The 26,513-nt window shown below is 39.0% G+C and overlaps 1 protein-coding gene across 2 annotated transcripts in view; it reads right to left on the reverse strand.

Annotated features, from left to right (window-relative positions):
- ambra1a (autophagy/beclin-1 regulator 1a) overlaps positions 1–25,889 on the reverse strand; it is an 84,919-nt gene extending 59,030 nt beyond the window's left edge. For both annotated transcript variants that reach the window (XM_065289450.2, XM_065289451.2), the window contains exons 1-10: positions 25,675–25,889; positions 24,655–24,877; positions 24,012–24,070; positions 17,209–17,392; positions 16,914–17,086; positions 16,646–16,712; positions 15,127–16,550; positions 6,016–6,198; positions 4,443–4,517; positions 4,218–4,315 (exon numbers count right to left, since the gene is read on the reverse strand). In XM_065289450.2, coding sequence (XP_065145522.1) covers positions 4,218–4,315; positions 4,443–4,517; positions 6,016–6,198; positions 15,127–16,550; positions 16,646–16,712; positions 16,914–17,086; positions 17,209–17,392; positions 24,012–24,070; positions 24,655–24,786 — 2,395 coding nt within the window. In that variant the 5' untranslated portion in view covers positions 24,787–24,877; positions 25,675–25,889. The remainder of the gene's footprint in view (positions 1–4,217; positions 4,316–4,442; positions 4,518–6,015; positions 6,199–15,126; positions 16,551–16,645; positions 16,713–16,913; positions 17,087–17,208; positions 17,393–24,011; positions 24,071–24,654; positions 24,878–25,674) is intronic.
- Positions 25,890–26,513: the final 624 nt, after the last annotated feature.

Consider the following 26,513-nt stretch of genomic DNA (forward strand, 5'->3'; position numbering starts at 1 on the left):
TCCGACAGGCCTGCAGTGCTGGATGGAGCAGGACTGAATGGATCAGGGTCAGGCAGCATTATAGTGGGTCCCTGTTCTCCATCACTACCCCTTCATTCATTACAATCTCCATCCTAAGGTCCCCAGCTCTGCCTTTACAATAGCCCCTATCTGCAGTTAAACAATAAATTACAAAACACACACAGAGACGTAAACTGTCTAAGGAATTGTCCAGCTGTTTATCAATGACTTTTTGTTTGACATACATATGACCTTTAAATAAGATATGAAGCACAGTTCTGAGTGTCAGAAGAGTTGCCACATGATGAATAGAGTCAATAATATAGATTACAAGGTTAACTCTGACTAATGTCGTTTTTGCAGGAAGATCATTATATCATTCACTGCGGGAAGAGGGCGTCACATTAAGCATCCCCGGACGAATTCCGCACCCCCGGATATCTGCAGAAAACTCCGTGGATGCACGTAGATTTTAGCATCCATCACTGAAATTATAGATACCTTGACTATGTGACAGAGAGCTTTGCAGTAAGTAGGGCATGGGAATGAAATCACTCACGTGCCCATAAAAAACCTACACACCTGCGACATCAGGCTAACGACCGGGTAAACCTGCCTGCTGTTTTAACGTTCTTTTAAGAAAAAATCATAATAATTGTCTGTCTTATACTCATGAAATTGTAATTTATGATATAAATTACATCAGAAAAAACAGATTCAAGCAGTCAGCTCAGAAAGGAGAGAAGGGTCTAGTGCAGGGGTCGGCAAGAGGCGGCACGCTTGCCAAAACTGGCCCATCAGCCCGTGCCCAGAGCAAGATTATTTTTATAGTTGCTGGTTCTGAAATAAATCTGTAAGAAAAAACACTCAGTGATTTTTTATGTATTAATATTAAACTTTTCAAGCCTTTACTACTTTAATCAACATGGTTGTGGACAAATATAGATGCTTCATGCAAATGTATGTTTATTATTAGTGAAAACAATTTAGAAAAAAGGTTCAAAAACAAAATCACTGCATCCATATCTTAAAATCACTGGTAAAACTATAGATTTGGCACACACAAAGTCAAAAACAATATCAATATGTGTTTTTTGGTTGATTGACATTGAGACACAGACAGCTTTTGTTGTGGTAGGATCTAATATTATGTTACACATCAGATATTTTTCCCCAACAGTTAATCAAACATTTACTTAAGACATATCAGATTATATCTGTGTGAAAACTGTAATTCTGTTTATGTATGCATATATCGGGGTCATGCACCTGTGTGCATGCTTCAGATGTGTCAGTCAGTGCGAGGAAGATCGTTTTTAAGTCTTGTCTCGCTTAATAACTCTTTTAACATCAAGCAAGTCCTGCACTTTATTTTCTAATTCCTGCATATATTAAAACCCAAACCAAAATCTCTGACGCACAAGTGGATGGAGATGCATTCTTTGCATTAGTCAAGCATTTAGGACAGTACACCTCTCAGAAAACGTACACATAAAGATAATTTTAGATGTTTGATAACTATTGGCGTCTCAATTTAGCCAACAATGTGCTAGGCCATGGGTCAAACAGAAATTGTGTTGTTAAAATTAACTTATGTTAATGCGTTATTAACGCCCTAGTATTAATTTTGTTTTTTCATTTAGTTAAAATACAATGTTCGGGCAAGTGGCAATTTTTTTGGGCCAGATGCCAAACTTACTTGCCGCCCCTTGGTCTAGTGCAAAACCATCTGTAAATGATTCTCTGACTTCTTTATTAAAATGCTGCACTGTCTGATACATCAGAGCACAGGTAAGAGATAAAAACAAAAAAATTGACATTTAAATATATACTGCATTTTGAATCTTGCAAAAAATGTGTCAGAGCATCATCTGTGGGACTTTTATAGGTTTGATGAGAACAGGTGGAGAAAGTAAAAGCTTGGAATAGGGGAATGATGTGTGCTGGTAATCATAGTCAAATTAGATGTTTGCCCTGGAGTTCAAAATAAAAGCCCTTACATCTCAGAACAAGGGCCAATCTTGTCTCAAGGCTACAGAACGACCCTCTGCAAATCTGAAATCAAATAGGCACCCACAGAACATTCATAACTGAACTTTAATCCTAATTAAATCTTTAGTCCGATTGCTGGATGCCGTCTATTGTATAATTCTCTATTTAAAAAGCGAAAAATTCAATATGATTAGTTCACCCTCAGTGCACACGACAATTGCCGAGAATTAATGTTAAAGTAAAAATAACGACTTAACAGTAACTCACAGCAGTAATTCATCTTAATGCAAAACATTGCATGCACTTGTCAGGTGAGCGAATGGTGCTGCTGTTTTCTGTGTGAGCTGGAGAGGGTTTGGAGAGGGGCATTTCTGAACTTCACATCACACACTGCAATTAGTGTGGGCTGAAGATGCCTCTGTGTGTGGGAGAGAGAGAATGCTTGTGTGCAAAAGTGCAAAATGCTTGTATGGAAATGTCTATTGTGTTGAATTTGTGCAGGATAGTGAAGAGGACGATCTTTGCGGTTAGATAGGTGTTACGGGGATGTTTGCGCAAAGAAGTTTGGTCGACAAATATTTGTCAGTACATACTTTTTTACTGATCTCAATAAAATCAAGACAGAACGTTTTTTCATAAATGTCTGTACAGTACAGAGATTTCAAGGCAAAAACATGAAGTAACATTTCATTCATCCTGTCTGGTACTTCTGCATTTCTGAAAGTTGTTGACTATATGTAGCAGAGATGTTCAGAGGTAGGATCAGATGCAGCTGACAGCTGGTTGAGACAGTTTTAGAAAATAACTGTTTTGAGGGCATGCAGGTGTACTGGTAGGTATCACTTGTGTATTTCAGGACTGTTGGATGTTTGGATGGAGTTGTTTATAGTGTGCAGCCAGATTTTGATGTAAGTGTAACTGTGCGTTCACACCAGCCATGGTAGAGGCATCAAAAATGTGGTTTTTGCGCGTAGTGTGACGCTTGAACATTTTGAATTTACTCGCTTCATTCGTGCGTAAATTCTAGTTATTTGAGACATTCACGTGGAAATTCACTTCATGGGAGGGGCTTCTGCAACTCAGCTCACTCCCTGTTATCACGTCACTACTACAACAATATCCTGATTGGTTAACGCGGCGCGAATATCTGCCAAAGTTCTGATTTTTTAACTTGCGCGTTTCCCGCGGAAGCACTCATTTCTCGCAGAACGCGCCAGCCGCATTGCACCTTCCACGCGATCCGCTCCTTCCGCGCCATACGCACAGCACCATTTGCGCATGTAAATCGCTTGCCCCGTCTTCCACGTCTGGTGTGAATGCCACATAAAAATGCTACACGCTGTATGTGTTTGGGAATGTACTGTGTTTTAAGGTGAAAGCCATTTTGTTGTGTGTTTGTACAGTGAGAATAAAGTGTGTGATTTAGTCTGAATAATGAAACATTTACAGATGTCTGGATTATAGTTTATAGAGTAGGTGTTCCTGTAGCTTAACTGGCAGGTTTAGTGTTTGATACCCTGGAAATACACATAATGTATACAGTATCATGAAAGCATTTTGCATAAAAGGTTTTGGAAGAGTCTGATTTAGTACTGAAACAGGATTTTTAAATGCAAATTTGTGTTAGTCATACTGTTTACATACTTGCTATAATCTTTCAATCAACTTCAACACTCTTTGGGTGAAGTGACAGAGTTTTTCTCCTAGGGGTTTTTTTCAACCCCTGAGGAGTCTGCTGACATTGGCTTAACTTAACACCCTCTTACATAGGTTACATTTTACTATGCTTGCTAGTATGTTTAATCTTAAACGCTGTATTATGCGGTTTATGTTTTTTCCTGCATCTATTAATGTAAAGCTGCTTTGAAACAATTAAACAATTGTAAAAAGAGCTATATAAATAAAATGTATTATTTATTTAAAATGTATTACATTAAAAAATATTTATTTTATTTATTTTTAAAGAATCAGAATGAATAGAGGATAAAAGAGTTCTTGCTTTTGGGTGAACTATCCCTTTAATACAGCAAGTGAAAGCTAATACAACTGTTGGTAAAGAGCCTTGCTGAGAGCCCTCCTAGCCAAAATAGCACAGCGAGTGGGCGAATTAGCACTCATCACTGACCTGACACAGGACGTTATACAAACATTTTTGGGAAGTTTTATACCAAACCTGGCCCATCTAATATTAGATAACTCCTGTAGCATTAGAAAGGCGAACATACCTGCAAGAACCCTATTGACGGATGAGTGTGTTGCCAGGCCTGGCTGCCCCCTCTCATGGAAGATTCCAGCATATGGTAAAAACTCAGGCAAGGACCGCCTGAGAAGAAGTGAAAAATAGTGTTATACGAATAAAACAACAAGTTAAAGTTTTACATTTTAGAAATTATATAAAACATGAAAAGAGTGCATTTGTGTAGAGTTATCAGACTGTGTCATTTTACTACCTGGGGGCAAAGCGACCGAGGGAGGGGGCAGACATGCGTGCATTACGAAGAGCCCTATGCCTGCTTCCGTTGCCCCTATACACAAACACACAAAGTAAATTATATTATAGCAAGCTTTTATATTTTCAACTAACTAGTAAAAGAAGTAAACCAGCAATTGGATGGCTTCAGAACTAACACACAGACTAAAAGCCACCAAACTCCCATTTTGATTTCATGAGGTTCTGAAAGCTTAAATGTCTAGCTTTGCGTGCAATTAGATTTCAGCTGAATGAGGACATTAATACACTTACATATGAAAAAGTGGGAATGATGAATAAAGAAATAAAAAGAAATTTGTGTCATACATAAATATTAATATGAAGGCTAACTAAAAGACTGATGGGTTGCATAAGTATTTTAATGAATATGGATCTGAGGTCCCAGGCTGCAGTGAACGCTGAACTCTTCAGCCAGCGGGTGGAATTATTCATCAGCCCAGAGGAGGGCATCTAATGCGTGCCAAATAAAGAGAAAGGGGGCATATGGGCTGCGTGGTTTAAAGTTGAAAGAAAGCTGATATGGAATAGACAAGTGGAGAGCTTACAGGGAGGGAAAGAGAGATATTTTTACTGAAACAAGGACAACTTACTAAATCGCTGAAAGCAGTACGAAAACAAATGAAATAGTGTTTTTATGTTAAAAAAGTGTCATGGGACTTCATAGTTGAGTCATTTAAATGAGAAAGCATTGCTGATAATGAAATGGAAAAGGAATTTTAATTGTATAAACTTTTGGAATAAAACTCACGGGTTGGGTAATTAAACAAATTTTAAATGAAAAACAACGGTCAAATTCCAGCCCTGATCCACCAAAAACCCTACATCTGTGCCCCATCTGCCATTGCAAGTCTCATCAAGCATCAACTATAACCCGTCTCTGTCATAAACTGTCTGCATCTCTACTATTTGCTTCACTTTACAATCATTATATTTACAGGAAACAATGCAGACAATGTTATCATTAATATTTTGTGGCTGGCTAAAATATGCTCAAATTACATTGGTATATGTTTGCATGTAGGCATTTTATATATTTGTTTAAGTAGGTGTCAACCCACTTACTTGCTTTTATAATTGTAACATTTTTCATTGTAAATCTGCTTCAGAAAAATTGGTAAAATATTATGAAGTGCAGAGGAATTTAATTTATTGCATAAAAAACACAACAAGTAGAAACTTTTTCCTGACAAAAATTTCAGCGGCCAAAAAGCTCACTACAGTGCATTCCTACAACCAGTCAGAACCAGTCAAAGAGCATTTCAATCCCAGATCAATGTAAAAGCACGCTCATCAAACACTATACGAAGACACGCTAGCGGCAAATCTGGTAAAATTGTTGGCAAGCTCAATAGTAGGTGGGCTGAAAAGCAAAAGTGATAACATTTTGGGATTCAGAGCCTGGCTTGTGTGTTTGCTGGGTTACCAAGCAACATACCAGGAAACTAAATCCATAGAGATTTTTACGAGCGAATATGTGTAAATCCGAGTGCAGGAACAATCCAGGCTTTATGTGTTTGTGCTTGTTTACTTACTCAAACTCTTCGAAGCCAACTTCATTGTTCTCTGCGCTGGAGGCGGGGCCAGAGGAGAGGCTGTCTGGATTAGACGAGTGGGGTCGGGGTCTGTTAGGGTGACGGAGAGTGCGTTGCCGAACGCTATCACGCCGAGAAAGATACTGGATCATACGTTGTGCATAATATGCTACAGGAGGCAACCTTCACACGCACAACACAAAAAAATAACAATGTTAGATTTTCATTGGAAAACATTGTCTAGCCATGATTAAAATTAAAAATACACACACACACACAAAAAAAAGAGTAGGACAAGGTTAAAAGATTCAATTTTATTTATAAAGGCTTTTTAAGGTATAGTTACATGGAGTCATTTCTTAGTAAGTAATGTAAAAAATAGTAATCAATTCCTAGCCATATTATGAGTATGTTCTAGGATGGTTTACATGGTGGTATTCATTATTGTTAGTAGCATATAATACTGCAAACTTTATACTAGTATTAGCTTGTTTACTAAACAAATTCTTAGGTTATGCTTTTTCTGTGGTTGGGCCTTGGCTATTAAACAATCTACCGCTTGAGATCAGAGTGGCACCTTCTCTATCCATTTTTAAGTCTCTTTTAAAAACACAATGGTTTAATCTGGCCTATTAATACCCCATTCTTATTACATTGTATATGTTCTTTGTTTATCTGTCATTCCTTTGGTTTTATATGTATATTTTTTTAATCTACCAATTTTGGTTTTTATGGTTTGATTATAATGTTCATCACTTTGGTCAGTCCTGTAGTTTTTAAATGTGCTTTATAAATAAATGAACTTGAACTTCAGAGGTATTACAGAAAAATCAATAACCAACACAGGTAAAAAATCATATAAATCAATAAAAGATCAAAATAAATTAGCAAGAAATCATTTTCTACATGTGATATATCAATCAAACTAATACATGTGCATAATATTTTAAAAATGCATGTTTTAATGGGGAAACAGTAATATGAACCTGCACTGCATTCAATGTACGCCTATCAGTGTGTTTACTAGGAATCAAACCCACAACCTTTGTGCTGCTAACGCAAAGCTCTACCAACTGAGCTAAAAGGAAATGCATCTGTATCCATTGTAGGAAATCTATATCCATTCATTTTAGTTTCAGAGATATGAGTTCAGGGTAGGGTTGCACCAGTCGTTCGTAAGTTCTTACTTAAACTGGGACGTAAAGTCCAAACTAGAGGCTTAGTAACTACTAGCTAGTTTATAACTAACTCTTTACTTAATTCGGTTGCACCACTTGTTCTTAAGGAAGAACGTAGCTAGTAGGTCGTAAGCTCTCCATAAAGCATAGATATGTACACTAGATGTCGCCTTGGCTACGGCAGTTCATTGGACCGAATGCGTCAAACAGAGCTGCCATCTTGAAACAGGGGAATCCCGCATCAGCGTCATTGTAGGCAATGGTGTAACAGAAATAAAATCACCATAAGTCGTCATGAACGTGATTTTCTTGGTTTTCTTTTGGTTCGTTTCAACAGTCAGACATGTATTTAGCATTTAGTACAGGAAAAAATTAAAGTTTTGATTTTATGAAAATGTACTTTTTCTAACTGTAATGTATAGTGCTAGTAGCCCTTTCATCCATGGGCAGCACAAAAGTCCGGCATCTTTCATGAATTCGAGGTACAGGCGGAGATAGCTGCTTTGCCTAGATACTTCCTATGACAAGACCCCTGTTCTAAGATGGCGGCGGTTTTGACGCATGCTCAGAGCCCCAAGGCGACATCTAGGCTGCGTCCGAAACCGCATACTGTATAGTAGGTACTGAATTAGATGAAGTACCTACTTACTTGGCGTTAAAACAGTAGGTACTGTATAGTATGAATCCTGGTAGTATGAATGAGATTCGGACGTACTACATCCGCCATGTTGCTACATCACGTGACATACGTCGTCATCATGTCATGTCATTTCAGCGCGAAAACAGCCGCGTGCCTCTTCTTCTTCTTTGGATAAATCCTCGTCCGGGGCATCATGGGATAGTGAAGCGTCCATCGTATGCACACTGCAAAATCTAACCGGAAGTAGTAGGTCATCCGGGTACTTTTCGCATACTGTTTTTCGAATACTATGTATTCGGACATACTACTCGCCTCGCCTACTGCCTTTCGCGTACTATATAGCAGTGGTTTTCAAACTGGGGGCCGGGGCCCCCAGGGGGGCCGCGAGATGGTGCCAGGGGGGCCCCAGTTTTATGACATTTTATAAAATACATTCATTTTAATGAATTCCGTGTAATTAAACCTAAAAAATAATAGGCAAACTAACCAACAGCACTACTAGGTATAATTTTATATGTTTTGTTTAATTAAAATATTACATTTTAAAACTGTTTTGTCATAAATTTTCTTTCGGGGGGCCGCGAAAACATGCACTGTACACAAGGGGGGCCGCACGGTAAAAAAGTTTGGGAACCACTGCTATATAGTATATAGTAGGCGGTTTCGGACGCAGCACTAGTGTATATATCTATGTCCATAAAGTAATGCGTTGTCGCATAGAATGACGTTTATTTTCCTTAACCCAATCACAAGCCTTATAATGGGCAAGCAGGAAATAGTCTGAACAGTACGTAATTTCAAACTCATTCTTGTCTCGCCTAAACTGAAAGTTAAAAAAAGACGTTAAAGCATATGTTATCGAACTCAAAACATTACACTTTTAATTGAAAATATATATCCCACACATGGAAGAGAAAATAAACAGGAAGAAATTTTAAATCTTATTTTAATTGATGGATACACAGAAAATTAAACAGTTCTTGAAAAGTCGTTGACGAATTTGCGGCTCTTCATAATTAATACGAGCTCATCGATGTTATATAATCTGGATGACATCTTATTCCAAACGTTATTCATGGACAGGGGCTTCCGTAAATATTTAGTTACAACGTATTGTTACGCTTAAACTAAGTTTAATGGTGCAACGCAAAAACATTTAGTAGTGCGTAAGTTGTAACTTAGTGCCTATTTACGTCGTAACTAAGCTACGTTGTAACTTACGCACAGCTGGTGCAACCGGCCCCAGGACATTTGTGCTGTTATGACCTGTTTTATACAGTCTATGGTTATGGAAAAGCTGCTGAAGACGTATTTTGCCTTGGGTTAGATTTGCAAGGGCTATTTAAAAACAGATCTAGTTTTATAAGAGAAACTAAGTTTAAATTAAACAGGCTTAGACAATAGTGACTGCTCACAACCAGTAACACGAGAAAATAACAGCATTTATAAAGCCGAACGACTTGCATGTAAAATTACAGGGACAGAATCTTGGCAAAACTTTTTAGAGCCCCTCAGGAACTGTACAACGGCCAAAACTGTGACAGTCCATCTCAAAGACCCTAAATACAAAAACACACACACACAAGACCAAACTTCTAAAGCCAACATTTCAGCATTCGAATACTGTTTATCACCATGTGCTTGAGGATATGTTTTAGATTTAGTTTCAGACGACCCAGACAGAGACACACCGAGACCCACGAAACAACGAATAGTGCAAACAGGGCCTTTTACCCCTAGGAGTGTATGTGTTGGAGTTAAGAGCTTTCCTCTGCCAGGATGGCTTCTATTACCAGGTACATTGCCCTCAAGAGCAAATAAGTCCATTCTGGTAATTCACTGGTTAGGGGTGTGTGTCGGCCTGTGTGTTTATGTACCCACCACCAGTGGGAGTCCGTGCTAACAATCTGTCTTGATCCCGAACCACAGCTGATTCCCCAAAGCTCAATGACTCACTAGCCACAAACTTGCTTTATTATAAAGCCAGGCTCACAGAGTTACAGAATGGTGACAGGCTATGTGTGCGTGTTTGAATTAGGGGGACACTGGGGCGCCTGCAGGTCTAAAATGTCACGCTGCTGTCCGGCAGCATGATACACACTGTTCCTCATTACCCCAAGCTCACAGGACAAACAGCCACAAGAAGCAGCTTGACTACAAAATTCACACACCATTACACAATAGTCACACAATTACTGGGCCTTTGCACACACCAACAAACACAAGAAAGAGGGGGATTTCTGAAGTATTGCAGTATTTTACCTGAAAACAATGTAGTGATATTCTCATATCAAGAACAAATAGTTTTTTTTTCACATTTAAGGAGGTGGCTGCAATTTCTGAGCAAGTTAGTGGGAAGGACTATTTTAAGTCGATGCACACACTCGTGTTTCTATTCAACTAAAATATTCAAACCGAACTCAAAAAAGACAATACATTTAATATAAAGCAATCACATTACTGCATTATGACCCAGATTTTGCCATTATACAGGGTTCCCACACCTTGGTTAACTTCAAATTTCCTTTCAAGGACTTTCCAGATCCAATACCCTCATATTCAAGGACTAAATGGTGACACATTTGAAGTGAGAGCAGAGTTACATTGTGTTACCTTTTAAGATACATTGTTACAGTACCCTTTCACGGGAACTCTTGCTGCGTCACTGCGGTGACACTTTGGGCACGCCCCCAGGGGTAAGTGCGTCTGAATGTGTATATTCAAATGTAACCAATGGTGAGGCTTAACGACAAAGACAGGGTGACGTAGGAGTCAAGAAGCACACCGCTATCTGAAATATTGCCAAAGATGGGGCTACAGGGATGCATGAAGTATGTCAAGGGAGACACAGCGTCTTGTTCCCTTCTAATGGAACAACAGTTACATACATAACCCGAAAAATGTTCATGTGTCAAACACAACTATGCAAAAAGGCATTTGGGTATGAATCAACATTGGCATACAGAAGATATAAGCATTTAGAGCGAACAGTTTAGCATGTTTGCTTAAAAGCTAAACATTTTATGATATTATCCTACACTACACACAGGGAATAATATGGATTTTTTTCCAGAAAACTTCTTGCATAAATAGATTCAAGCACTTTCAATGACCTGTATCTATGCATGCATATTTTCAAAAACTTCCCAGGCCCTTGATTCCCCCCAGATTCACAAACTTTCAAGGACCCGTGGGAACCCTGATTATATTGTAACCAGGTCCCTGCTAATCTTCATCCCTAAAGGCAAACCAAACAACAGTCAGAGAAAGGAATCAGCTGCCAGGGTCAAAGTAGATAGTCTCTTAATCCAAAAATATCATATCATGAAAGACACATAAGGGACAACTCCAGCAGCCATAATACTCTTGCTGTAAACATCCTCAAATACACACCCACCTTGTGAATTGCAAGGATTTCAACTTATGTTCATATCTCAACAGTTCTGGATACAAACGTATGGACTATCTTTAAGACAAATTTACTTCTAATTCCAACACTTCACTTACACTCCCTGCCAACCGGCATCACAATCATTAAAAATCTCATTAAACTGCACAAGGACATTAGTATGCTCATTACCGACTGCTATGCAAAGGCTAAATGAATAAAATGTGTAAGTAATGATGTGCGGTTTGCCAGACTTGGCTAGGAATCGGTTAATAACCCGTTAAATCAGGGCATTTGTTAAATTTAAGTCTGTACAGTTCCCGATATATCTGAGAGTTTGCTGAGGGCCACTGAAATACAAGACAGAGTCCTGCAGGTGAAATCAAGCTTTTTTAGACTGGCAGGGTACAAAGTTAGATGGACAATTGTGTTGCGCGAGGGCCATGACTCAGTGTGATGTGCGTATGCGAGTGTTTCTGGTGTGGGTGTGCTCAGCTTTTCATTAGAATGCCATCTTCTGCCCTTTGACTCGCAGCAGAAAACAAAACGGATCGATTCAGACTCTTTTTTTAGGCACTTTGGTTTGTTTGCTTCCTTTGACTCTCCTAAAGATCAAGATCTGCATTTTATCAGAGATCAAGCAAATATAGCTCATTTTGCCTCCAACCACCCTTAGAAGTACAGAATTTGTATCATGTGATCCTTATTAGTACAGTTTTGAACTTACTAATTGTTATTCTCTGCATTACAGAAATGTGTTCTCTAATCTAATGAAGCAGCTGCTATTTATTTAACAGTAATGAGGTTGCTTGCTATTTGTTTTAAAGCAGAGAAGTGGCTCTTGGTTGTTCAGTTATAGGTTTTTGTTGCATATAAGGTTGAAATTGTTCCAGAAACAATTTTGTTCTAAATTCGAAGCTGAGAGTCAGTGTAACACTGAACTTGAGCGTAACACATGGGAAAACAGCAATTGAGTATAAACTCTTCCACACTTCTGTGTAAGTCAAGTTTCATTACACAGCACTGGCCTTTAAACACAATTCAAGCTCAGCTGTGCACATGAGACTCTGATTAGAAGGATTGTTTGTTAGAGTAAAGTCCATATGAGTATAAAGGCCTGTGGACTATTAAGTGTTTGAGATATGTGTGCAAGCACATGCTCAGTGTGATAAACTACTGCCCCCTAATGGACTATATCTGCCATAGTAAAAACACTTCGGCGGCATTACCTTTGTATTTAAAAGTCAATTTTCTTTCAAAGAAACCAATGAAATGACTTGAGGATACATTTATAAAATGTGTTGGTTTACTTAACAGCAGAACCCAAAAGTGTCACTTCTTAAAATGACATCTCAATGAGGCTACTGTAACTAGTCAACTAGCTTTTAGTTTAAAAAGACAATTCACCCAAAAATGAATTTACTCACCCTCATGTTGTTCTAAACCTGTATGAATTTCTTTATTCTGTTGAATACAAAATAAGATATTTATTAAATAAATGGGAGCACAGTTGACGGTAGCCATTGACTTCTATAGTACTCGTTTTCCTACTATGGTAGTCAAAGACTAACATCAACTGTGTGGTTAACATCATTTTTCAAAATATCTTCTCATCATACATACAAATAACTCATACAGATTTAAAGCAACATTGTTCCACCCCCAAGCCAGCGGGTCATCATTGATATCAGTTGCCTACCCTTGCAAATAGTGTTCTCTCTGAGTCTGGTGGCTGTTTGCGTTCACACTAACTTGAAGACTTCTCGCTGGGATGTACTTGATATTTTTCATAGATTGTGACGTGCACACTACCCCGGGTCGCACTTCACCACCGCGGTGGTCATAACAACCGTCTCAGCCCTAATTGTCACCTCAGTCATTCATCTGTGCTATGAAGAATTCTGAGGGTGTCGATATTCTGATGAGCATCTCATTAATATTGCCTACTTTGCTATAAGAGATAATGAAGTGCACACAGACAGGGCATTAGGTCAGATCAAGCTTATTTTCATGTGAGACACTTTTCCTAAGATGCCTTGCCTGTCTTGTCCTTAATGGCCTAAGCTATGTCATTACTGTGGTATCTCTCACACACTTTCTGACTGTTGTCATATCAGTGTGCCCATCGACGTGAAACTTCTCTTCATTATCTGTTTAACTTCACTGGCTATATAAGTAGCAGAGGGTCAAAATAAGGCAATTTTTTGCAGTAGCTCATATTATGTTTTTGGATTGGGTAAGGAACATACAGTATATTTTCATAAAATAATTTTTTTCTTTACATTTGAAACAAGAAAAAAAATGATTCCTCAAAGCATGGTCCTTTAGACTAGAGGTCTTCAACCTTTTTTTAGCCTAAGGACCAATTAATGGATAGAGAGGAGGAGCAGGGAACCCCAGTACATGTATCAAATTATAGGCCAGATTTACTAATAGCTTGCACCAGCGAAGATCATCATTTTGCTGTTAAATAACTGTCAGGACTTTCTAAAGACACACAGTGGATAATAAGCGCTGAAAAGGTTTGGTCTAGTTATTTTTGTGACTGACCTAATTGCATATTTCTAGGAGTTTCATTTTCTAGGAGAGAATTAAAATGATTTATGCAAAACATTTACTAATGTTTGCGTAAAAATTTTTTATTTTAAAAATATTGTTTGCTAAGCCATGTTTTCTTGTTTGCTGGAGGAATTAAAAAAGAAGTCACTAGGAAAAGTCACAATAAAAAGTGTTTCAAAACTTCTTGTAAACCTTCATTTTTTGTCCTCCAGTTCTTTTCAGTGTATTATGGATTTGTTGGTCATTACGAAAATCAGCTGTTGCGCCTGTGGTATTTAATTTGCACCTTTTTAGTAAATAACCAACAGATATTACCACTACCGGCACTTTTTAGCAATTATGCTCTCACACTAATTTGCCACGTTTAGTAAATCTGGCCTTAAGTACGGTGGGCAACAGGGGTCACTGCACTGCAATGAAAGAAAACACACGCAAATAGAAAAAACACCAGCGAATCAAGAAAACATCTTCATTAGTTTGACAACACATGCGCTGCAGATACTCACAGCATTGCAAATCCTCACAAAATAAAGAAATACAGAAACGCTTTACAATTCTTACAACACGAACAAATACAAAAACTCACTGCAAATTCTCACAACACAAACAAATACAGAAACGAACTGCAAGCAGAACAAACAACGATGGAAGTGTTTTATTTTTTGGGAATCAAAAAGTGATGCACCGGGAAATGTTACAGGACGTTTCTCAAACCGAAAGCTGCATAAGTCATCAAGCCTGGTTTATTTAAGTTAACTAAGCATTACATTCGCAGCCATAAGCATATTACAACAATTTACGATTAACTAAGAATAACAGTCAACTTTATTATTGTTTATATTCTGAAACAACACATACATATGCAGCCTACAAATGATGCACTATTTAGTTTGAAAAATGACCAACATTTCCCAGACCAGTGCATTCCCGGCCACATTTTGTGACTCCTCTGAAACACTTCCATTGTCGTTTGTTCTGCTTGCAGCACATTTCTGTATTTGTTCGTGTTGTGAGAATTTGCAACGCATTTCTGTATTTGTTTGTGTTGTGACAATTTGCAACGCATGTGTTGTCAAACTAATGAAGATGTTCCCTTGATTTGCTGGTGCTTTTTCTATTTGAATGTGTTTTCTTTCATTGCAGTGCATTGACCACTGTTGGCCACCATACCCAAGACTTTTATTTATCATTATTTTTAACTCATACTTTGTTATGATGGTTATGTTACAAAAAATATAATTAATTAACTTAACTTAATAGATTTTATTATGGGAACGTTATGCTCTTTATCCATTGTGCTTTATGCTTGAAATTATTTTGCATTCAAACAGTATTTGGAACATCACCTGCTTAGATAATCATGATCATGTTCGTCTTCAGGCATTTCCTGGTTTAAGGCTTCTTGTGATACATTTGTTGAGTCAGAGGTGGCAGATTCTCTGTAAAAACTCTCCACTTGGCCTGTCTCCTGGTTGAAGACCAACCCAACTTCCTGCCCTTCAGACTGACCAGTAGCAGCACTGTGGGAAAAGGGCACACCAGATTCTGGGACATCAATGCGGGGATCCCTGGATCTCCGTTCAGAAGGGTAAAGATCAGACTGAGAGGTTGAGTTGTGATAGGTAGGACTAGTACTTTGCCAGGCTGGGGTTCTCCCACCAGAAGAAGCCTGACTAGTTCTCTCCCCCGGCTGAGTACTCTGATTGTAGGTAAAGGGGTTGTGACAAACTCTACAGCGGTTTAGATGACTGGGGGATGGGTTTTCTCCACTGTAGACTGACTGGTAATAAGATGGGCCTGGTTGCTCTGGGTCTATGTCGTTATTTAGCATTTCCTGAGTCCTCTGGTCCTGAGTACCGCCCTCCCCATTTATGCCCTCGAGGGGCAGCACTTGGTCATGCCTGCGCTCACACTCCATAAAATTGTGGTTACGATTATACTGAAGGACATTGCGGGTGGAAGACAAATTGCTATTATCCTCATCCTCTGGTGGGTGGTGCCTGCTAATACTAGTCCCTGATGAACTGCTACTATTATGAGACTCTGCCCCTGGTGAAGGAAAACCCCATCTATCTGTAGGAGATGTGTAAACAGGTGATTGGATGGAATCCCCTTGCTGTCGTAGGACAGAAAGCAGGCTATTGGAGGAATCGCTGGACCGTGGAGGCATACTACTTCCTTGCCCATTAAGTACACTGCTTGTCCAGTCTGCCTCAGGCAGACGCCCTCTACCTTCCCGGCCTAGCCTCTGCTGCCGGAAAGATATGCCAGGTCCCATTCCTGCTACACTCCTTCTCCCAGAGCTGGAAGACAGGTGTGAGAATGTGGAGGGTCGATGAGAAGAACGAGATTCAGCTGGAAATCGTGGTAAACGTGGCTCTGTGCGTGCAGAAGAAAAAGTGGATGCATGTGATTGGCTGTCCTGGGAGGCAGGGTCTGCAGGATCCTCGTCAGGTAGAGACGAAACTCCCGTTGTCGAGCAGCGGCTACAGAAACACACCATTCCAAGTGACCGGACACAGCTATGGTATGGCATTCGGTAACGATCCCTCAAAACTGTGTAACGCTCAGAAGAGAGTCCAGACGAATCGGAGATCTCATCAGTGGCAGCACCGAGAGTGCCTCCGCTCTGAGGCGCAGAGTTACGGGAAGTGAGGAAATGCAAGAAATTGTGCAAGATGCGTCTAACAGGCAGTGTTGGATGGGAGGATTGTTGACGGAAATTAGGCGTCTCTACACTGTCCATAGAAATCTCATGATCATCATCATTCTGAAGCAGACCAAAACAAAACACAAAAAAGTGTTAGCAATGTCTCGCTACTAACATAGCAACACTTAACTAGGTAAATCAATGTCTAGATTCACCTGATGATTTGAAGGAGTCACAATGGCAGTCAGAAGGTAGTGACCCAATGGATCAAATCTCACCAATCTGCAAAAAAATTTAATATATTTTATATTAACAGAGACAGTCAAACAGTCAAATGCACTAGCTGGTTAAACTTTACTGATGCAGCGTTATCTACAGTAAATGTCTAATAAATATCACCATGAGCCACTTTCACATGACAGATATTTATAGAATGTAATGGTATAAATGTTATAATAAAGTCATTTATGATGTAAATTATACCTGACTCTCTCTGTCTCGCTGGCAGTCTTCACAACAGTGAAGGGCTCTTTCCGACTCCAATCCCACAGATGCACTTCATTGTTGGTGGCAATGAGCAGAAGCTGAGCGGTTGGATGAAAAGCAAGAGATGCGATCGCCGAATTGCTTTCTGTGAGCCAACTCTCACTGCCTCCCTGCAACAGAATCACACAATGCAATTTGAAAATAATATTTGCCAGTAAGTACATATGCTGCACTGTAAAGCGAAGCGTACAGGCTGACAAAATACCCATTTTAAAATATGGTCCAGACTTACATGTAGGTCCCAGATTCTGACCTCTCCGTCCAGGCAACCAGAGGCAAGAAGTCCAGCAATACTAGGGTGAAAAGTCAAGCACCACGGCGTACGCCGGTGACCCACCAGAGAGTGAACACACTTCCCTGTCTTAACCTCTGTGATGTAGATGTTGTGGTTCACATGGGTGGAGGCCATTAAAGTCCTATGTAGAGACATACAGTTAAATGAAAAACACACAGGTTTTGATAGGACATGCTTCTGATGTCTGTTTAAAACCCAGCTCAAACTGGCAGCGACCACCAATGGAAAGTGAAAACAGTGGAGTTCATGTAAACTGTGCAACCTTAATAGAAAGAGACTGCCGACTTAAGCTGCATTTAGACTAGCAGCAACTAGCAGTAGCATGCAATCTCATTTATTTCAATGGAATCTCTGCAATATCCGGCGAAACGAGCAACAATGATGGGGGCGTGTCCAGTCGCACGACAAAGTTGAAAAAAGTTTAACTTTATGCAAATGATGAGCGACTTTCTGAAGAAACTACCAATGAGAGTGGAGTATTGGAGTTCACGCCATCCATCTCTCGTCCGTTACTGGAGTGGACATTACTCATTTGTTTATGACGACCAGATTTAGAAACGCCTCCTAATGGCCTCTTTGAAAGAGTCAAACGACACACAGCGACAAAGTCGCTTATAATGTGATTGTACCTTTACAATGTTGCTGGTGTGTGAACAGAGCTTAAGAGTTTAAGGCCACGTTTACGTCTTTCAGAGAACAGAGTCATTCGTAAACGCTAGTTTAGTTTAAAAACTCCAGGGTTGAGCTGCAGTGTAGTCGAACGTAGACAAAGTCTTATGTAAACGAACATCTGACTTTAACATGATAGCACATTATTTTCAAAGTGAAAGTGATTTTATTCTGTTAAATGAAGGTTTGCAACAGAGCTTTTGCCCAAAATAGTAAACATATTTTTTGTCATGTCTGTGTCACGAGTGGTGGATGTGTTTGAGGGAACACACCACACACATGCACAGAAACAGTGACAGATAAAGGGAAGTTCTTTGAGAAGTTATTTGGTGTTTTTCTGACAAATACAATCGGTTCGTAAAAATATAAGACTATAAGATCAAAAATATGAACAATGAACTATTACAAATATAACATCGTGAAATGGCTTAAGAGGAACTTGCTACATTAAAGCAATAAGCCATTATGTAGGCTAAAGTTAAGCATTTATCTTTAATGGAAGTTTGCATTTGCTGACTTGTATTACAATGTTATATTTTGCTTCAGGTCAGCTACTGTTTACTTGAATACTTTGGTTTTAAATCATAAAGACCTTTCTGTTTGGTTAATAACATCAACATTAATCATATTAAAGGTGGGGTGCCTGATTTTTGAGTAACACTTTGGAAAAGGGAGTCGGCCAAGTACCAAACACATTTGTAGCCAATCAGCAGTAAGGGGCGTGTCTCCTAACTGACATCATTGCCTGGGTTGCATATCTGTGGGGTGGGTCTATCAAAAGAAGGTCCAGATTCTATTGGGGTAGGGATGTGTTTGTTTAGGTGATTTCAAATATCAACATTGGCTTTCAGAGATCATGCAAGACAATGCAAGACTTTCACAAACACATTTTTGTAGGATCCAAAATATTGTCTGCTAATATTGTGCTGCATACATCCGCAAGACATAAGCTATTATTAGAGTAATACGTTCTTTTAAACTTTTATGTGCATGCACAGTGTGCACAGGGTGCATGAATGGTCAACACAAGGTTTCATGTGTTGATGGCCGTGTATAGTGTGGACAAAGATGGTTTCTGAAATGCCAGTACAGATCTTTTTCATTTGAAAGTGCACTTATTTTCGTTGCTAATTGTTAAAATTGTTCATTGTTAATTTGTGTATTAGACATAATACAATGTGTTCGCGTATTTATGATTAACTCTTTCGCTGTTAACTCTTTTTTTTTTTTAAGTTGCCAGCCAGCGCCAGCGTTTTTCATGATTTTCACAAAAGTTTAATACCTTCCAGAAAATGTTCTCCTTTAAATATATAAGAATACAATATAGCAAATGAAAGAACAGACCCTCTGCTTCCTACCTTCTTTTGTAATCAGCTTTTGAATATGGGTAGGTTTCTGCAAAAACACCACATTTTGAGCAAAAAGCTGAGATAATTCCATTTTTGTGACGGACTTTTCATAAAGATCCCATTAAGAGCGATCTTTAAAACAGACACGGACATGCAGCCGCTTGCCATAGGGCAATACTTCCGGGTTTAAAACGTTGCGGAAGGATAATAGCGGTATTGCTGAAAGCCGGAAATACTCGTCATTGGCAGGGAAGTGTTTTCTCTGGTTTGATGAGATATGTTGTCAATGGCAGCGAAAGAGTTAAAATATATATTTTTTTCCGCATACCTTAAATTTTTGTAGCTCCAGGTTTCCCTCTCTTCCTAAAACGCACTGATTTTGTACAAAACTCATTGATTTGAAAAGCACTGTATCCCTGATTGGCCAGCTAATCTGTACGTTGTGATTGGCCTGAATACCTCTGAAATCAGCCAGAAATGTGATGCTCCTTACCACAATGCCATTCTAACAGGAGTTAACTTACAGGCTAGAGGAATTATGATAATGTTGGTCTTGTCTACATCACCAATTCCAGGAAGTAAACTGTTGCCTACAATCCATGTGTTGTTGTAGTCCAAGAAAAGAGATTTACGTTGGAGACGATAGCTTGTGTGATCGTTTACTTTGGGGTATGTACCTTTTCCATATTGTTAAAATGTACTAATATACACGTACATACCAAAGGAAATTTAAAATCTTGAATCGGACCATTGGTGCCCTTTAAAATGCCTTTTTAAAACTTTTTAAAAAGCAAATGCTTTAACGTAAACACCACCTGAATGTCAGTAGACTAGCTCTTAATCAAATGAGAACTAAAGGCTATGAATGATGAGTGGGTGATTCTCACGAAACCATTGAAACACCACGGCACTAATGATTTTAGATATAAAATGTGTAATATAGTAATATTAAAAAGCCTCAGAATTAACACAATACTGTGTTCTACCTTGCACAATGTGTGATTTCAACATAAGAATTTATAATTTGTCAATTTTATCTCATTTTCTGCTGAAATTCTCATTACCGCAATGCGTCCGGCTGTGTTTGAACATGCGTTATGCTGTAATTTAAACATATTAAAACAAAAATATTTAGAAAAAAAATAAATGTATGTTTTGCTAGACTACTTTAGATGACAGAAAAATAATTTACTGAATATTCATGTGTAATAATAATGAAGAAAAATTAGGAAATTGATGTGTCCATGCCTGATGTTCTCATCCTCCGCAACACTTTTTGAGAACAGTTTAAGCACACATACAGAATTTTAATAAAGTTTGATTTTGAGTTACCAAGCAGATGGACCAGTTACTTCAAGATGGCTACCAGGTAAGATCATCTCTTTATATCTTTCCAGTTAAATTTGAAATATTCTCTGGTCAGAATGCTTACACAACATTTTGATTATCATTACCGAAACAGGTAGTTTTCTACATTTCGAAAATTGTTTGATTTACAATTTTTCATGAAAATGTTCTTTATTAAAGTCTAATTATATGCACTGAATAAAAAATGAGCAAAGCCTATGTGGCTTCTCTATTTTTAGCAAAACATACTGGGGTACCTCATCCTCCGCAACACCATTCTCATATACCGCAGCCATTTAATAGCAGTTGCGGTAAAGATAACTTCTGTTTCGGAAATGAGAATTTAAGCATATTGTTTATTACATTTAAATATCTCTAATGAATTTAATATAAATTTAAAATGTATTAACTGTTGATATTTTGCTGTATGATGCTTCATTGTAGACAGTCAACAAGTGAGAAAAAAGCTTTAGCAAAGGCCAGGTTGACAAAGTTCAGGGAGAAACTTAACAGCAACCCAGAATGGCTCGAGGAGCACAGAAGGAAGGAGAGAGAGAGGTTAGGTTTGGAGATGTTACTAGCAGGTGTATTTAGCAAAAAACACACTACAGTGTTAGGAAATGTACATGACACACACACAACGCAACAAGACTATACTATATGATGATGTGTACATCTGATGTGTAATTTTTTTCTCCCATGTTGTGAGACATGCTAATTTAATGTTATGCTTTCTTTCCACTTTCAGGTATCAAAAACAACCTAGCGATGGCACGCCACGCATCTAGGCGCTGCAACATCAGTTGGATCACAAGATCCACAAAGTTGGATCCCATGCGTGCCAGCATCTCAGCTACCTGCGACCGTACAATGCGCGCTGTCTGCAGCGTCAGATTGCTGCCTGGGGGCGAGGGACAAAGGGAGACTAAAGGCGGCACCTCCTTTCTGCGCAGTGCTTGAGTCACAGACACCAGAGAGGATGGCCTAAAAGCGCCCGGCGCTGTGACAGAAAGCGGGTTGCTGCGCAATTCATTAGGACTGTGCGTTAACCCTTTCCGCCTCTGCTGTCTTCGCAGCAAGTGGGTCGTGTTCGAGAGTGGCGGGGCGTGTTGTAGACGCTTATGTGAGGACGGGCCCTGGGGCGAGCAACACAAAACCAACTGAGGAGAAAAATGCTCTGTTTTTGAGCGGCTTCGTTCCGGACGGCAGTCCCCCAGGACCCAGTTTCTTGCATCATATACTGGAGGATTTGTGCCATGGACTCTTGTGATGCACCACCGGTTCTGGTCCATGAGACACAGGGTGGTGAGGTAGGAAGTGGTTCATAGCCTTAGAGCTCTTCACCGCTTCCGAGAAATGCTCCGTGATTGTGCCCACCGTGTCACCAAACAGGCCGGATGGAGAAACAGGCGTGACTGTGCATGACCACCATGAGTGGTCTTCTTGGCCCTTAGCGTGAAATCCGTAGCCATTCTCAGATCCCTGAAGGTATTTAGATCCGTGCTGCCCTCATCTAGAGCCTTAAGCACCTGCGCCTAAAAGATCTGTAGGACCGCCATAGTGTGCAATGCAGACAGAGCCTCTCTCGGCGCGGGTATGCTTTTTCGGACTGGTGTGCTGTCATGAGGCTTCACTACCCTCAAAGCTGTGCCACACCATCCAAGGAAGTGGACAAGGGGCAGAGGTGAGCAGCCACAGCGTCCTTGATGGGGGGAATACACAGGTAGCCTACCTAAGAAAAAAAATGGGGGGAGGGGTAGCCCACGCTTTGGTGACTTTCCTCCAAGCATCAGCGGGGCGGCCTGAGTGAAGAAAACAAAAGTCAAGCTTGCTTCTCTGGGGTTCTTGTGGGGTGCTCCACTCAATCTCCAAGTCCTGCACGGCTTTGAAGAGAATGCGCACCAGTTCCTTGTAGAAGGATGGCTGTGTGTCTGATGCACCATGTGGAGCCTGGTCCTAGTCTCCATCCAACGCTGTCAGAGACATCTCATCTTCCTCCGCCGGAAACCCAAAGGAAACAGACCTGGCGGCTCCTGGTTCAGGACACAGGCTCTCGGCGACAAACTGAACCGGTTGAGCGAGGGGAGGACGACCACCAGCGGCTCTTTGCCGGCAGAGCTCGTGTGAATTGGGTGGGTCGATCAGACCTCCGCACCACAAGCAGATTTGCGACATCCCGGAACACAGAGAGGGCTGCTTACATTTCAACCTGAATTCAATTTTGCTGCCTATGAAGTCTGTCCTAAAGCATTTCTCGGAGCTGCCATTATGCAGCCAAAGTCATTGTCTCATAAGGCAGCTAGGGAACAAGTCAGCTGTCTAAAGTTTCGGATACAGCCTCTCTCTCTCTCTCTCTCTCTCTCTCTCTCTCTCTCTCTCTCTAATCGAAACAGATACAGAATGGTAAAAGGTCATCATATCCAGCAAGGAAATATTTTTCATCTAATTTACACAAATGTTTTGTGATATCCAGCTGACATTAGCTGGCCATTTCTCAATCCGATGGCTGCAGCCTTCAGAGCTCGCATTTGTAGGCAGCATATGTCATCAAGACCATCTTATTTCAGTATGTTAAATGCATAAATGGGGACTTAAATATGACATAAAGGAATATTAATATAAGCCTTCCTGTTCTAATGTTTTTTCTTTAATATTTTTTTCAAAGACTACATAATAAAACAGTTTTGAACTTGAACGCATGATGCTGTAAATATTATCAGACTTTCTACTTTAAAATTTGTTTTTAACAAAATCTCAGGCTAGTATACGTATTCTCATTACCGAAATAATTAACCTCATTTCCGAAACCTATGTATCATTACCGCAACAGATGCTTATTAAATGTTAATTTTATTAATAGAAGCATAATACTTTGATTTTAAATGCATGTGCAGAATCTCTAAATTATGTTCTTTCAGGTTTGTCATGTCATTTTGAAAATGTGTCAGGTTTCTTCGAAATATAAAAAAAAAATAGTTGTAAATTGTGGAAGGTGTTGCGGTATATGAGCTAAATAAAACAAAATAAAAAAAACGTTAAATTTAAAATAAATATTATTTCAGAATTTCAATTTACTGTGCATGACTATTAATAATCAATTTTTTAAAATGTGAAAATATATTAGCTTTTCTAACAGTGTTGATGTTTTCTGACTGTTGCGGTAATGAGATTTTTTAGGACTTATTTTTGAAATTATGTTACAAAAAGTGTTAAATGATAAGTAAAAGTTTTTAAATTAATGTTCCCATATACTTCAGACTTTGTTTCTAATGTCTGGTGGAAAAAAAGTAAATTTAAGCAATTTTTACATTTTCATGCTTGACATTTTTACAACCAAGTTTTCGTGAGAATCACCCGAGTACACAATATTCTCACCCATCTGGACTGAAGGCCAGAAGAAAGGTTGAGCGGGGGCTGTCTGGTAACTCGACTTTCTGAAAGACCAAATGAAAGCAGCATTACAAAAAAGCATTTAAGCAGTGATTTTGCCTCAACACAACATTTATACCCAACGTGTAGTAGGTTTATAGTAGGTTGATTTCTAGAAAATAAACATACTGATGAAAAACTTTACCAGGGTCTTCCAAATGCATAAGTGTAATAACAGTCTTACTGTTTATTTACAATGCTATTGTCTGTTTTTCCTTACCCCAAAAAATACACAGAGACAACAAATCATATACTTCTAAGACTTCTAAGATTGTGCAAACTAAGACTAAGTGTTTCTGTTAATCTAACAATCTCAAAAAAGCAGACACATAGAAAAATAACTCCTGAACTATCTAAGAATAAATTCTGTTCATTTGTTTATTAACTGTGATAATGATGTTGAATTGAAAACAGCCCCCAACAGTTTCCAGTTGCAGCCCCACACATTTCAGGACACACAGAAGTGAGGAGAGTAATGAAAACATAGCACCATGACGGTAAACAACAGGGGTATTGTAACAAACATTGCTTTCAGAATAATCAAGACACCTGAGATGCAGCTTCAGAGATGTTTGTGTTATATAGTTACCTGACTCCGCCATTTCATATGCTGTGTCTTCTCTTCCACAAACTCCAGTAGAATTCTGTGTGAGCCAAGGCCTTGTGATCCTCGCTCTCGACTAGACAGAATACACACTGAGTTCTTCGGTCTCATCTTCATCTCTACACCCGCTCAATATTTCTCTCTCACAACAGAGCCGTCCGCTGGCCCACCCACACCAGATCACCACTGCTACTGTTGCACCATCATTCTGGGGGGAGAAAAAAGCAATACCTTATTACAAAGCTAATACCCAACTGCTTCATAAAATAGAAAAAAATAAGCTCACAAACCTACACATAGAATCAATGTTTGTGTTAAATTTTTTTTTTACTTTATACGGATTTAATAAAAAAATATTTTCGCAAGAACTTCTTGTTAAGAAAGAGTTTATTCAATCTCAGTGAAATCTGAAATCTTGCAATGTCAAGCACAGTATATTCGACCTTACCACGACTGTAACACCTAATCTTGGTAAAAGCACGTGTGTCAAAGAGATTTTCTATGTGGGGACATCAGCAAATAATGGTCTATCATGCTTATATTACAGGGAAGAGACAGGGCATGCATTTGGGATATATACACATACACACATACATACATACACATTTAAAACGTGGGGGGGGGGGGGGGTAAAACACGTGGATAAAGCGTAACACTCTGACTAGAACTAACTTTAATCTGACAGGCCAGGTACATGACCACGTTTGACTTCAGTTGTTTTACTATAGAAGCACAAAGGAGAAAGTGGACGTTAAACGTAACGTTACACGACTTGCCACCTGTTGACGTTATATTAACGTGTGAACAGTAAAAAAAACTGTAAAGCCACTCAAATATATAATTTACAACTTAAAAGAGTAAGGAAATCAAGATAACTGTCACATAGCAGTTATTAAACCAGAGCGGATGATGCAATGTACCACATGGTTATATTAAATTTCTCAAGTGTTTTCAATGTAAAATGTATTTTAAACAACCACTCTTTTTTTCTTTGGCCTAACTTACCTTTTTTGAAATATTTTAGTCCGATTACACTCCTTGAAATCTTGAATATAAACTAAAAAAATTACGTTGGGGCAGTGACGTTGCCTGAATCTTCAGTCATAATTTAATTTCGGGTTTGTAACAAAGACAGTTATGATTAACGTTACTCCTGTTTATTCCTGATAGTTATGTACATTGGATGTGTGCTCCTGCTGCTGCTCAAAACCTCCTGCCAAAACGCGTGTAGGCAAAGGCAACAGAGCGCAGAGCCGAAATAATCAATTACCGAAAACATCGATCACCACATCAGCTGACTGGTCGTTGTATTAAATACTTTGCCATTGGTGCACATTTTGCTTAAATTCTACACAGTTGTACAGCCGTGGCCAAAAGTTCTGAGAATGTCACAAATATTAATTTTCACAAAGTCTGCTGCTTCAGTGTTTTTGATCTTTGTCAGATGTTATCCTGAAGTAAAATTACAAGCATTTCATAAGTGGCAAATGTTTTTATTTACGATTAAATTTATGCAAAGATACCTTTTTCAAAACCTCTGCAATTCGCCCTGGCATGCTGTCTATCAACTCCTGACTTATGGAAGCCCATTCTTGCATAATCAATGCTTGGGGTTTGTCAGAATTTGTAGGTTTTTGTTTCCTCTTGAGGATTGACCACATATTCTCCGTGGGATTAACTAAATCGGTCTAAATAATGTTTGAGTGTGTCCATATTTGTTATGAGATTTTTTTATAATAAATTATGAGTTTGTTGTTAATTTAAAATATGATTATATTGTGGTTTTTCATTGTTTATATCATAAATACTACGTTGTTTTGTTTCTTTTTTGTGTATTATTTGCA

The sequence above is a fragment of the Paramisgurnus dabryanus genome, chromosome 2 (assembly GCF_030506205.2).
Source record: "Paramisgurnus dabryanus chromosome 2, PD_genome_1.1, whole genome shotgun sequence".
Lineage (NCBI taxonomy): Eukaryota > Metazoa > Chordata > Actinopteri > Cypriniformes > Cobitidae > Paramisgurnus > Paramisgurnus dabryanus.